Source organism: Lipotes vexillifer, unplaced genomic scaffold (genome assembly GCF_000442215.2).
Source record: "Lipotes vexillifer unplaced genomic scaffold, Lipotes_vexillifer_v1.1 scaffold230, whole genome shotgun sequence".
Classification (NCBI taxonomy): domain Eukaryota; kingdom Metazoa; phylum Chordata; class Mammalia; order Artiodactyla; family Lipotidae; genus Lipotes; species Lipotes vexillifer.
The window spans coordinates 2,163,191-2,176,603 of NW_006775143.1; the positions used below are offsets into that span (position 1 = coordinate 2,163,191).

At 45.4% G+C, this 13,413-nt stretch overlaps 1 protein-coding gene across 2 annotated transcripts in view; it reads left to right on the forward strand.

Annotated features, from left to right (window-relative positions):
• Positions 1-13,413, forward strand: part of ASTN2 (astrotactin 2) — a 944,548-nt gene that overhangs the window by 447,182 nt on the left and 483,953 nt on the right. Inside the window, exons 7-9 of one of the 2 annotated variants that reach the window (XM_007449713.1) lie at positions 11,076-11,160; positions 11,674-11,748; positions 12,459-12,596. In XM_007449713.1, coding sequence (XP_007449775.1) covers positions 11,076-11,160; positions 11,674-11,748; positions 12,459-12,596 — 298 coding nt within the window. The remainder of the gene's footprint in view (positions 1-11,075; positions 11,161-11,673; positions 11,749-12,458; positions 12,597-13,413) is intronic. The other variant, XM_007449714.1, reaches the window with a different exon arrangement.

Consider the following 13,413-nt stretch of genomic DNA (forward strand, 5'->3'; position numbering starts at 1 on the left):
AGCACATCACCTGCCTGTAGCTGAGGCTGGGGTCACTCTGAGGAAGGGACCCCCTCAGAAGCAGAGTGCAGATGTCACATGCCCTCCCCTGGTTCTCTCCATTTCCCCCAGTACCCGACTAGAGGAAGGCCAAGGTCCACGCTGGTGGGTGTCTGGACCCCCGTGTTTTCTGGCCTGGATGGCGTGGGCAGAATGGGCAGGGCGCATGCGTGTGGCCCGCTGTACTCTGTGCACATCTGGAAAATCATGACTCTTTGCTTTAATTCTGTAAATGAAATTTGACTTTAAACTCACAAAGATAGCTGATGCTTGGGAAAAAAAGATCAATGCCTCTTTTTGTGTGGAGGGAAGAACTCTTTTGCAAAATGATTAATTACCCTCTGCTTAATTTATTTTGTATATTTCACTTCGCTGTTTCAGGTTTTGTGCAGGCGGCGGGGACAACAGTGTTATTAATCATCATGTGTTCTGAATAGGATGAGTCTGAGTCTATATTTTATCCTCACAGCATCCTTATGAATGAGAGAGGACAGGCGTCTGTTCCCCATCTTCTGGAAGAGAAGGATGAGGCTCAGAGAGATGAAGGGGCTTGAGCAAGGCCACCCGTTAAATGGTGGGGAAACAGAGCCGCAGGGTCCTGTGGCATGACTACCCCCAGCACAGGTGTGATAGGAGGCCAGGGAGAGCCACCAAGGTGGGTCATTTTGAGTGAGACACAGGGTCCTGTTGAACTCCTCCATCTTACCTGGCATCCTGTCGGGGAGCTCTGACTCCAGAGTCAATGCAGGACTGGGTTTGAATCATGACCCCGTTTCTGTCCCACTGTATCATCTGGAGGCCAGTCACTTAACCCCGGTAGCTTTAGTTTCCTCATCTGTAAAATTAGGACACTAACACCTGATTCACAGAGGGGTTGGGTGGATTAACACATGCTTAATGAGATCCATACACATCTTCTAAACTTGTCCTTTCCCCAGATTATAACCAAGGGGTTCAAGATAAAAGCTAAGGTCAGGAAAGGACAGTAAGACAACCAACTCCCTAATAATAATCATGGCGATAGCGTGTTATGATTCTGGAGCCCATACTGGGGACAGAGCATTCTTGGTGTTATTCACTGATTAACCTCAGTGTAGAATTGAGGAAACTGAGTCTTGGCCAGAGACAGGAAATTATATTCAATACAAAGTCACAGAGCCACTGGGTGACAAATGCAGTTTGAAGCCTGTTCTAACCCCAGTTCCTGTCTTCTTTGCTGTAAACTGACTCTCTCCTTGCAGAATGCTTGGATTCAGCATTTGGGAGTGACTCTTTTGGAGAGGGGATATGGGGGTTCCCAGGGGTTGTTTGCCCACACCTGTGGAATTAGGGTGGAATTTCTCAGTGCCTGATTCAGCTGATCCAGAGAAACAAAAGGGCCTGTGATTTCCCATTTGTGCGCTGACCTACCTTCGCACCCATCATTTCCTCTGTCTGGAAAGCTCCTCCTTCCCCTTGAGAGAGAGGTATTGCAGCCTGGGCACAGCAGCACTGTCTCTGGAACCAGGCCCACTGGATTCCTATCCTCTTAGCTTTGTGACTCTAGGTAAGCAAGTCACTTAACCCCTCTGGGCCTCAGTCTCCTCATTTGTAAGATGGAGTCGAAAATAGAACCTGCCTCATAGGCTTGTAGGGTCACATGAATTACTATAAATAGAGAAATTCCAACACTGCCTGGCAGTTAGGGATCTCAGAGTTCCCTGTTATTATCACCCTCCATCTTCACTGGTGTGAAGGCCACTCAGCCCATAAGTAGTAGACCGAGGATTCAGCCTCAGATTGCTTTGATTCTGGCTTGATGCCATTCACCTTCATAGGTCTATGACCCTTGACTTCCCCTTCAACCCATTCCAGGCTGATCTGAGAAGCTTGGATGAGGCAGGCTCTGGGGTGGAGGTTGGGGAGCGGTGGTGGGAGATGGCAGCCCCTTGCCCAGCAGACACAGCTCTGTGCATCCCTGTTAGGAATCACACGTTGCTTAACTGGAACCAGATCTTTCCTGGTTATTGGAGATGTCTGCATCTGTGTCTGTATCCAGGCTGTTAGTGAGATTTCTTCACCCCTCTCCATCTTTAATCAGCCGTAATTTTAAGGGAGTCTCTTACCCCCATGCGTTCCTCCCAGACACTCATCTGTAGATAATTGTGTGTGGGGTTGCACTCGGGGATGGAGGAGGCTAGGAAGAGAGGGAATGGAGCTGGCTGAGAGGGGTCACCATGGCTGAGACCTTGAAGTCGGGGTCTGGTGTGGCCTGGCCGGTGGCCTTTCAGAGCCCAGGCCATCCCACATGGGCTGCCCACATGAGCTAAGTCAATAGCCAGTTAGTCCCCATGTATCCTTGATTAAGGACTGTGATCTCCATCAGACCCGGTCACCAGCCTGTGCCGCCACAACCTTTTGGCCTCTATTTTTTTTTTTTTTTTTTTTTTTTTTTCGCTAAGTCAATAGCCAGTTAGTCCCCATGTATCCTTGATTAAGGACTGTGATCTCCATCAGACCCGGTCACCAGCCTGTGCCGCCACAACCTTTTGGCCTCTATTTTTTTTTTTTTTTTTTTTCTTGTTGCTCTCAAAGGCCTGATTATGAAAGGCAATGAGGGCCTGGCGACTGAAATGCAGGCATCCAAGTTTGTCTCAAATGCTTTGGGAAGAACAAAGCCAAAACATCTCACGCCAGCAGTGTAAGGAGGAAGGGGACATCAGAGACACACAAGGTTCCTAAAGGTGTCATCAAGACCCACCTCCTCACTGTACAGGTAGAGAAACCAAGTCTCAGGGAGGGAGGGGACCTGCCCAGGTCACACAGCACGTTTGACTGAGTTGACTTCTAAAGAAGTCCTCTTCACTTCATAAAGGTCTGAATTATATCCTCTTGTTATTTCATTCCAGTCATGTTTCTCTGCCTCCCAAGCCTCTATTTTCAAAACCCCCAACCCTTGCATACATACCCTGCCTCCCCCTCCAATCCCTAGGGAAATGCTGACTTCAAGACACAAGACCAGAGTATGTTAGAGGTAGAATCAAGGAATCTGAACAAGGTTTGGAAGGCCGTTTGGGGATCTGTGAGTACTAGCTACTCATTTTACAGATGGGAAGACTGAGGCCTAGAAAAGTAGAGTGATTTGCCCAAGTTTGCAGGCGGGTCAGCACTGTACAGTGTATTCCCTGATGACACTGCTTACATTCAGAGCTGCCCAAATGATCTCATTCCTTCTCTAAATAATTATTTTACCACTTAACTTTCCCTTCATTTCATATTCCCTCTCAACCCCTGGTCTCTCTTCTGTTGAATACATCCCTCTCCAATTTTCAGGCTCTGCTTTTCTCAAGAATTAGGATCAGGGCAGACCTACTGCAAGAAGCAGGTCCTGGTCTGCAACTGAGTCTCACACAGCCCTGTTCTTATCAGGAAACTCAAGGGCAGTTAGAGCAGGAAAGGTACAGGGAGGGAGAGTAATTGATAAGGGGGAAGATTGCCTGGCCAGTCATGAAGGACTTTGAAGGTTAGACTAGGGCATATGAAGTGTATTGTGAAAGCAACTGAAAGTCCCTGGAGAGTTTTTAGGATGAGCCATGGGTGCAACTGTTCTTTGAAAAGGTAACTGGCCACCACTCTGATGGGCAGACACGGAAAGCAGGTTTCCAGTGATAAGATGTTTTCAGTAATGCACATGGACAATGTTCAGGGCCTGCACCAAGGAGAGATGGGAAGGAATGGATCCAAGTGACAAAAAAGAGTAGAATTAACGGGATTCAGGTGCCATTTGGACACTAAGGTTAAAAAAAATATACAGTCCAGTCAGAGATGTTTCCAGTTTGGGAAGAGGGAAATAACGGATTTAAGGTGCATTGGGCAGCTTTCGTTACACTGATGCTGCGTAGCAAGAACCACGGTATTTACTGTCCACAGCTCTAAGCAGTTTTCCCCTTTGTTCCACATCCGGGTGGACTGATCCACCTGCGACTCAGCTGCACTTGGCACCAAGTTCAGGTTGCGTCCACTCTGTTCTATGTAACCCTCATCCTCCTTGGACCAGCCACTGCTTGGAATGTGGTTTTCTCATGGCAAGAGGAAGGAATGCAAGAGAGCAAGCCCAGCCACAGCACAGTTCAAACTTTAGTTTGCATCATGTCTGCTACCAACCCACTGACCAAAGCAAGTCCTAAGCCAAGCCTGAAGACAGGGTAGGGAAGAACTCTCACTCTTCTCACAATCAGGCATGGCAAGGATGTGAATGCATAATACTACTCTAGAGAAATGAGGACTTGACACCAATAATTCAGTCTACCACGGGACAAATTTTCCTTCAGCACCCCCTGATCTCCTATGCCTATCCAGACTCTCTGAAAGCATGTCCTCTTAGAGAGCCATCACATGGCTTGGGAAGGAGTCAGAAAGGTCCTGGACTTGGATGTTTGCTCCTCTGTTCACAATTCTCAGCAGCATACTCACTCTCTATCATTTAAAGGAGCCAGTGATATCTTCCTCCCAGTGTTGTCATGGATGTCAAAAATCACCTGGGTAAGGTTGGTACATAGTAGATGCTCAATTAACAGAAGGTATGATGCTTCCCTTGAGGTTTACCCCTGCTAGCTAGAAATCAGCCCAACAACACTTCATTATGTGGGTACTATTAATTCAATGCAATCCATATATAAAGTATTTACTTTTAGACAGGGCTTATTTGCAAGAGCAATTCTTAACCTTTAGTTATAGTGGAATTTTAGAAATCAGCAGGATGCCAGTTTCAATGTGGGTGGGTTGGAGCTGCCTCTTCTTCCCTAACCCCTGTGTCTCGCTCATGAGAATTGTCAAATTAAAGGCAACTCCCCTTGCTCTTGCCCTTGTGGTTATGTTTATTGCTGTGATGTTTGTGAGGGTATGAAAGCAGGAGCTTTAAAGACCTGACTCTACAGCCTTGGGCAAGTGACTAGTTGAGTCTGAGCTTCAGTTGCCTTATTTTACAGTGAGGACAGAGTGCCTTCCTCCTGGTACTAGTCATGGGTATGACCTGAGAGATGAGATGCAATAACATATGTCAAGCATCTTCCACCACTCCTAGCACAAAGCACACCCCCCGTCATGTTATGCCCAACCCATGCCTCCCCCACCGCATGCCTGGCCCTGAGCTGGGCTCCAGCGACACAGAAGTGCAGAGGTGCAAGGGGGCCCAGTCGGAGTCAGAACAGGAAAGGATGCCATGCACACTCACTGTTCTGAGGCCCAGGGTGATGCCTTTTCAAGCTGCAGCGACAAGAAGAGTGAATAGGAAAGTGAACAGCAGCCAGTGTCCCTGGCCTGTGATGATAAGTGACGACTGAGTCGGCAGCAAGTGAAAATGGAATCGTAAGGGGATAACAGGGTGGGAGGAGGGGAGTCAGACAGCCGGGTGGGATTGGAAAGAAGTTTTTGCACTTATCTCATACTCTCACAGGCAGGCGACGAGCTCTTCTGAGCTGTGGAAGACAGAGGAGGCAAGACCCTCTGGCAACGCCCTTCTGCATACTTGTGTGTCCTTCGCTAGAAGAGGCCATAGACCAAGTCAACAGGTGTTTCTGAGAACAGGGGACCAGCCTGGCAGATTATTTCATTCAAGCTGCCCCAAATGAACAGATAAAGAAACCGAGGTTCCTTTTGCTTTGCTTTGCACGGGGCAAACCTTGAAATTGAGACCATCGTTCATCTGGAAAGCACCTTTTCTTTCCAGTAAAACAAGATGCTAAAGTGGCCTCTCCTGTCCAGGAAAAAAAATAACCAAAAAACGGACACAGCTAATGACGTTTTCAGCAAGGAGAAATACGCCATAGACTGTGCTGAGGACTGTTCAAATGCATCACCTATCTTGCAGCAAATAGGTGATATCAGCCTCATTACTGATTAAGAAACAAACTCGGAGAGGTGAAGCAACTTGATGAAGTCCTTGCAAGTTCTAAGTGGCAGATCCAGGACAGAACAAGAGGATCCTAGGGCACACACTCTGAACTATTTCACCAGTCCACTGGCTTCATACGATTGACATGAAGGCACCGTCTGCTTTGAAGTGGTTTAGGGGAGCCCCACACGAGAGAGACTGAGATTGTTCATAATTGAGGGATTCCGTTGTTCTCACCCAAGAGTTTATGGAGTGAGAACACATGTAACATAACATGAGAACTCGATAAATGGGGCTTGAGAGACGTAAAGAGTGAATATTTTAAAACCAATACAACTCATCCATAGCTGATAATACAGAGTTCTAGTAACTAGCACAATGAAAATCCACTTAGTTGAATTCCCTTATGGGAGCCACTTTAACCAAGAGATTAAACTCTTTGTTAAGGTCTACATTATCAATCACTTATAAATGTACGTTTTTAAGGTGTTAAGGGTATTTAAAAATCATTATATTTAAAAAATAATTTTTGGTTTTAAATGTAATACATTATAGGAAACTCAGAAATGTCAGAGGCGTACAAAGAAAAAAAAATGCAAGAAAATGTTGCTGGGTGTATTAAAGTACCGAGACCACTAGTGTAGTGGAAAGGATGCTGAGGTAATGACCAATAGTCCTGGGTGCTAATCCGCACTGGCCAAGACGCTATTACAGTTATTTGGCTACATGTCTTCACTTTCTGAGCCAGAGTTTCCCCATCTGAAAAATGAAGCTGGGAAGATTTGAACTAGATGATCTTTATGAGCCTTTTCTACTCTGATGTGAAATAGAAATTCTGTTTTAGCCATTTCATCAGCATTCATGTTTACACTTTCCATTTCCTTGGCAAATACCTGTCATGGATGTAAGAAAGTTTCTTCCAGTCTTCAGCAGAATCATCATTATTCTAAAGGAACTCAGCCTGAATTCATGATGATTACCGTATATTTATGTATTCACTAATTCACGTATTCACTCACCCATTCATTCATTCATTCATTCAACAAATGAGTCACCTACACTTCATCAGGCATGCTACTAACTACTAGGATATGAAGATGATAAAGAAAAGGTTTCTGCAATCAAGAGACTCCCAGTTTAGTGGGGAAAATAGGCAAAAAGTCCCTATCCTATCGGCATAGGCATTACTATTGTGAAGGATACTCCCTCATTTATTTATGTACTGGGTAGCGCAGCAGGTGCCGGATGCAGTGGTGAGCAAGATGGGCCCATCCGTTTTTCCAGGGAGCATCTGCTGTGGTGAGACAGGCAGGGAGTGCGGGCATTCACAGTCAGCACAGGGAAAGCGTGTAAACATATGTCCCTGGAGAGCTGATCTTCAGCAGCCTGGCTGCCCTGGGTATACCAAGGCAGGATTGAGGATGGGACTCTCCCAGGGAAGGGGTTAATCCTCAGCTCCCGCTGTCAGAGGCTTGCATCTTGCAAGAAGTAAATGCTTGGTTGTGAATAGTAGAGAGGTCGCTGAGCCAGCAAAATGGAAAATGGGGGCCAATAAAGCCAACAGTCATGGCATTGAGGGAAAATCCTGCTGGAGGCACCCAGCCCAACTGCTAAGAGTGATCAGAGTTAAGTTTTTTGTTTTGTTTTGTTTTGTTCTTTTTGCTGTACGCGGGCCTCTCACTGTTGTGGCCTCTCACTGTTGTGGCCTCTCCCGTTGCGGAGCACCGGCTCCGGACGCGCAGGCTCAGCGGCCATGTCCCACGGGCACAGCCGCTCCGTGGCATGTGGGATCTTCCCGGACCGGGGCAAGAATCCGTGTCCCCTGCATCGGCAGGCGGACTCTCAACCACTGTGCCACCAGGGAAGCCCCGAGTTAAGGTTAAAACAAAGGGTATTCAGAAAACTAGATGTGAGCGATTCGGAAAGGCAATGGAAATGACTGACTTTCACTGGGGCCCAGAACTCATGAACATCTATTCCAAGCTTCCATTTTGCAGATGGGGAAACTAAGTCCCAGCAAGGAGGAGGTTACCTAGCCAGTGTCCGTAGAGTTAACGTGTCAGCATATGTCAGAACCCAGTTGCCATCTCGGAATGAAAGGGAATGAATTTGTTGAGCATCTACTCACTTTCTACATGAGCCATGAGCTTTACCCTTCAGTACGTCAATTTATTCTTATATCAGCTCTGAGAGATTGGCAGAACTGTTCTTCTCATTCTATAGATGAGACAACTGAGACCTCTTCAAAAAATGAAGTAACCCCCTCCCCAAGACCACACATCTTAGGGAGACAGGAAGTAAGGATTGGAGCCCAGTTCTGTGTGTCTCCAGCACTCATGTGCTTTTCCCTCTGCCTCACTTCCCGTGCTCCACACAGCCTCCAGGGTGGATGCTTCTCATTTGCAAAATACATATTTGTTGTACAGTGAGCGGCAGTAATTAATGATCCATTCCAAGTCAGGGGAAACTTGCCTAGTAAGCACACACGAAAAGAGAAAAATACAGCAGTGCCCTTTTTCTGTGTAGATTTCTCATTCTCACTGATATTCGCAGAAGGAGGGAAAGGGGAAAAAATGACCTGTGCCCTGTCCTGAGTCACTGAGAGGAGAGACAGGAACCTCAGCCCTTTCCATGGAGGACAGAGAGCCTCCTTTCCCACCATGCTCCTGGCTCGCCCCAGCCCGACTTCCCGTCCCTTTGCCAGAGGTAACCACTTTACCTCTCCCATTATGAATCATGAAGGCTGTGGCTTGTGGCAGATCATAAATCAGTCCTGGGAGTCTCGAGGACAAACCAGGACTTTTAATCTTAGACATGTTTAAAGTGGTGAATATTTCATGAAGGGACTGCAGCTTTTTAACACATCATTAGTGACTGCTACCCCTCCCACTTTGGTCGATTATTCTCATCCAAATCTCAAGGATCTCAGCTTTTTCCGTCCATTTTCCTTACCTCTGGCAACAATCAATCAGTACATTAGGTTGCACGTACTTACAGCCCAGGTGTCCGGTGGAAGACCCTGGGATGTTATTGGAGAGGAGAATTATGGACAGCATCCCTGCCTGCAAGCAGCCCCCTCTTATATACCAGGTATCCAGAGAAGGGGAAAGGTAGATCTCTCTCTTTCTCTTCTCTTTCTCCTTTTAACAGTCTTATCTGAATATTGTGAATATTCTCTCTGACCCATTTTTTTCTCCATATTCTGTCTTACTACTCTTAGTTCAACCAACATTTATTAAGCCCAGGCTGTTTGCCAGATACTTGCTGATGCTGGACATACAAAGATTAAGCAGCGTTGGAATGCATAAAACAAATTAAAGTGTTGACACTCGGAATACTTTGTATAAGGTCAAATGTATAACATTTATAGTGAATCAGTGAAAACAATAAGGCTATTCCATAAATACAAACACTTAGAAATCAGGAGTTGTGGGCGATAGTTATAGAACCTGTGTTACCCTAGCGTCTTATTCACTGCTATGTTTTGTTTTGGTTGCACAAGGTTGAGAAAATCCTGATTCATAAGACTTGAAGTTGTAAAAAGCATGAGCTTGTTAGCACCTAGACTCACAGTCTCAGGGTCCTCTTCAGTGAAACAAAGATGACAGGAGAATTTTTTTTTTAATGAGGTCTGCGTAAAATCTGTTTACCTGGCAACCAGACTTAAAGTGACAGTGCTCTTCATGTCCTCAATTCTAGCATGTAATATCTGAGTGTTTAGCCATCATTTTTTTTTATTATTAAAGAGATTTTTAAATAAAACTTTTTAAGGAACATTAAAATCTAAAAGGTGCAAAGTCCCTAAATCTCCCCCATTGAGCTAGACATTTCCATGAAACATAATTTGAAAACGCTTGGGTCAAGCCAACCAGAATCACTGTGGGACTGAAGAATTGCAGGTTCATCTGGGTATGTGCGTGAGTGTGATTACCAGAAGATGGCAACGTGACAGCAATAGTCTGGAAATTGATCAAAGCCACAGATAGATAATTATTCATTCAACTCACAGTGTTGAGCACCTACACTGTTCTATGCAGTGAGTTCAGCCAGCGCACTTCCTACCAGTGTTTCCCAAAGTATGTTCCACAGGACACTAATCCTACGATTTGTTTCACCAGCAAGCCTTCCAAGGTGAAATAAGTTTAGGGAAAACTGTATACATTATCACCCTCATGGAGAATCATACTCTACTGGCACTAAGGAATGGTACAGTATTTCACAAGCTTTTTTTTAATGGAATCTATTTTTGGTAAAGCATCTGGGAACATTCTACAAATACATCTTAGGAAAATCTAGCAACTAATTGAATCAAAAAATATCCCCCAATTTTAAGGAGTGTACAGTGAAGCAAGACTAATAGTAGCAAGGAGGTAGGACCCTTCCAGAATTTTGAACACTGAAGATACACCAGGAAACAAGACATGTGCCCCCAGAATGAGCTTGGCTAATGAGAAGATATACTTAAGACAGTGTGGGATGCTAGTGAGGATGTGTGCAACCAAGTGTAAGGCATGGCCAGAAAACAATGACACATGGATACATGGATGGATGGATGGATAGATGGAAGGGAAGAGACAAGAGGGGAAATGAGGGGAGGAGGGAAGAGGAGAGGAAACCCATTACGGCAAACAAACAACAACAAGACAAAATAAAATCTGGAGATGGTAGATGAAAATAATTTTTCCAAAAGGGGCAATCAGAGGTATTTGGAGGAGGTGGCATTTGTTTTGGGGCTTACAAATGAACGTGAATAGTTCATTCAGGTGGAGAGAATTCAATTTCCTGATTACACTTGTCGTGCAAGTGTACTTTATCATAATTTCAATATTTGAAAATATGACTTCCATGTGTAGCCACCAGGTCACTTTCTGTTTGCCTCGTTAAGCCATGAGCTCCTTCAGCATCTGGGTTGTACCGTTGACCTCTGCATCCCCAGGGCTGAGCAGAGAGCCTGGCAGGGAGTGTGGTCAGGGCTCACTGAGTGAATAAGTGAGTGAATGAACAAATGAATAAACTCTTTATTAACCACAGTGGCAGGTAGACCAGAACACCCTCTTTCCGTGACCTTTTCTACAACTAGCCACCTTGCTTTATTTTCTCAGAAAACAAGGAAACCAGAAAGAAGGGCAGGCAGTATTTCACAAGATCCTTTTCTCTTTTACAGGAGAGTGCAGCTGTCATGAAGGCTACACCCCTGACCCGGTTCACAGACACCTGTGTGTGCGCAGTGACTGGGGACAGAGTGAAGGGTGAGTGGCCAAGGACATCAGGGCAGAGACAGTGGAGGGCCCACCTTCCCTGGCATTACCAGATGCCCCAAACTGCTCCACAAAGAGGACTCTTCCTCTGCAACAGTTGTGTCCCTGCAAAGCCTGATGGAAAGTGAATCCTATTTCCCACTGAATCACATTTTAGTATTACAGGTACATGATTGATGAATCTTCTAGAGAACAAAGGCTGAAGTTTAGCTCACCCTCCCAAACCACAGGTAATCAAAGACCACTCTCGAGTGGACTAATGAAGAATTGGGTCTTTTATACATAATGTCCAAAATGGACAAAGTGGACTTTGAAGTGCTGAGTCCTTCGGTGAAAATGGATGGAGCCTTTTATAATATAAATAGCCTTACCCAATAATTACCTCTGCAAAATTTGATTGTTTGTAAAGCTACCCCAAGCATTGTCCACATATGTATCCCACCTGCTTCTGACTAATAGCATCTTCTGTCCCTTTTTCTTTCCCTGTCTCAATTCTTCCCGCAGACCCTGGCCTTACACGACACTCGAGAGGGGCTATGATCTGGTGACAGGGGAGCAAGCCCCTGAAAAGATTCTCAGGTGAGTTGACATTCTGTTGGGGCATGACGCTGGGGTATGGAGAAGGGTCTGATGGGAGGTGTAGTTACGTACCTCCTTAGTTTATCGAGCCTGTGCACTTCTGGGATGCAATGGCCCTGGTTGCTATGGGACTCTAATTCCCGTTTGTCTGGTGTAGACAAAAATTGAGCTACTTGAAATATCTAGTCCAGTGGTTTAAAAATATTCTATAGCCATAGAACCTCTTCTCCTGTGTGAAACTTCAGTACCTAAGCTGATGAAGACATAACAGCAAATGAAGTGGCCGAACTGGGAATCAGATTTTGGTTGAAATTGATTCAGGGTCCGTGCCCTTAACCTTTGTGCAGATTGCCCCTGCTGACTTAGCAGTCTCTTATGGTCCTCCTGCTGGCTGTCAGGACTGCTTGGGAAAGCAGAGCTGAAATAGTTCCTGTCCTCACAAAGCCCACTGGTAAATGGGAATCAGGATTTAAACTCAGGAAAATAAAACTAGCAATATAGAGCAATGCATGGGCTAAATGATGAACGGAGTGAAGAAGTGACCACCCAAGTCTGGGCAAAGTTGGCCAACGTTATGCCTTGGAGAATGCAGGGGACTCAGTTGGGTGGGGGAGTGAGAGAAGGTTCTAGAAGGGAAGGGTGGAGGGGCCCCTTTTTTCTGTTTTGTCTGCTTCCCAGGGAGTCCCCCAATGGAAACTCTTACATTGCAGGTCTACTTTCAGCTTGGGCCAAGGACTCTGGCTTCCTGTCAGCAAAAGCTTCGTGGTCCCACCCGTGGAGCTGTCCATCAACCCCCTGGCCAGCTGCAAGACCGACGTGCTCGTCACAGAAGACCCTGCAGATGTCAGGTAGGGATGTCATCTCCAGCACCTGTACCACGGGCTTCGTAGAGCCCTGGAAGCCCCTCTGTTTCAGGGTCTCAGGCACTCCTGTGGAAAAGTAATCTTCATGCTGTTGAAATAGGCAGTTGTCTAGTCGATATATAAAACACTGTCCACTGTGCCATGCTCCACACTCCTGAAAGTGACTTCCATGGTGGGCCTCAGTGCCTTTACGTTTCAACATAATTACTTTCCTTTGGGGTTTATATAAAACATGAGAGAGGCGACCTCATTCTCTGGCTCATCCTGGGATCTTTAATGATCTTCTCTTATAAAAGACGATTACTTAATAGTATATTGGAGAGTCATGAAGGTAAAAGATTGGAGAATGAGGTGCTTTCTCTCATGACTCTGATACCGGGAACAGATTTGGGGCTAATCCATAGGTTTGAAATGTCCAGGTCAAATGAATTTGTTTTTTACTCATGAAAGGATGGAGATTACATCTTTCCTTACACGTTTTGCACCTTGTACTTAACTTCCTTGTAGACTGACTCTACTGTGTTCTAATTAGTTGCTTACATATCATTCTGTCCTATTATGTGGCGAATCTCTCAAGGTCAAAGCAAATAACTTGTTTAGCTTTTTAATCCCCAGTTCCCAGTACATATAGGACAGCTACTAAAATGTTTATTGATTTAATTATACCAGTGCTCTTAGATCTGAGCCTAGCACTATTCTGGAGCTTTCTAATGGAGGTTCTTTTTTTTAACCCCTCCCAATTTGATTAAGGGAAGAATTCTGGAATTTAAATGTTACATAAAACGGACTCTGATTTTACTTT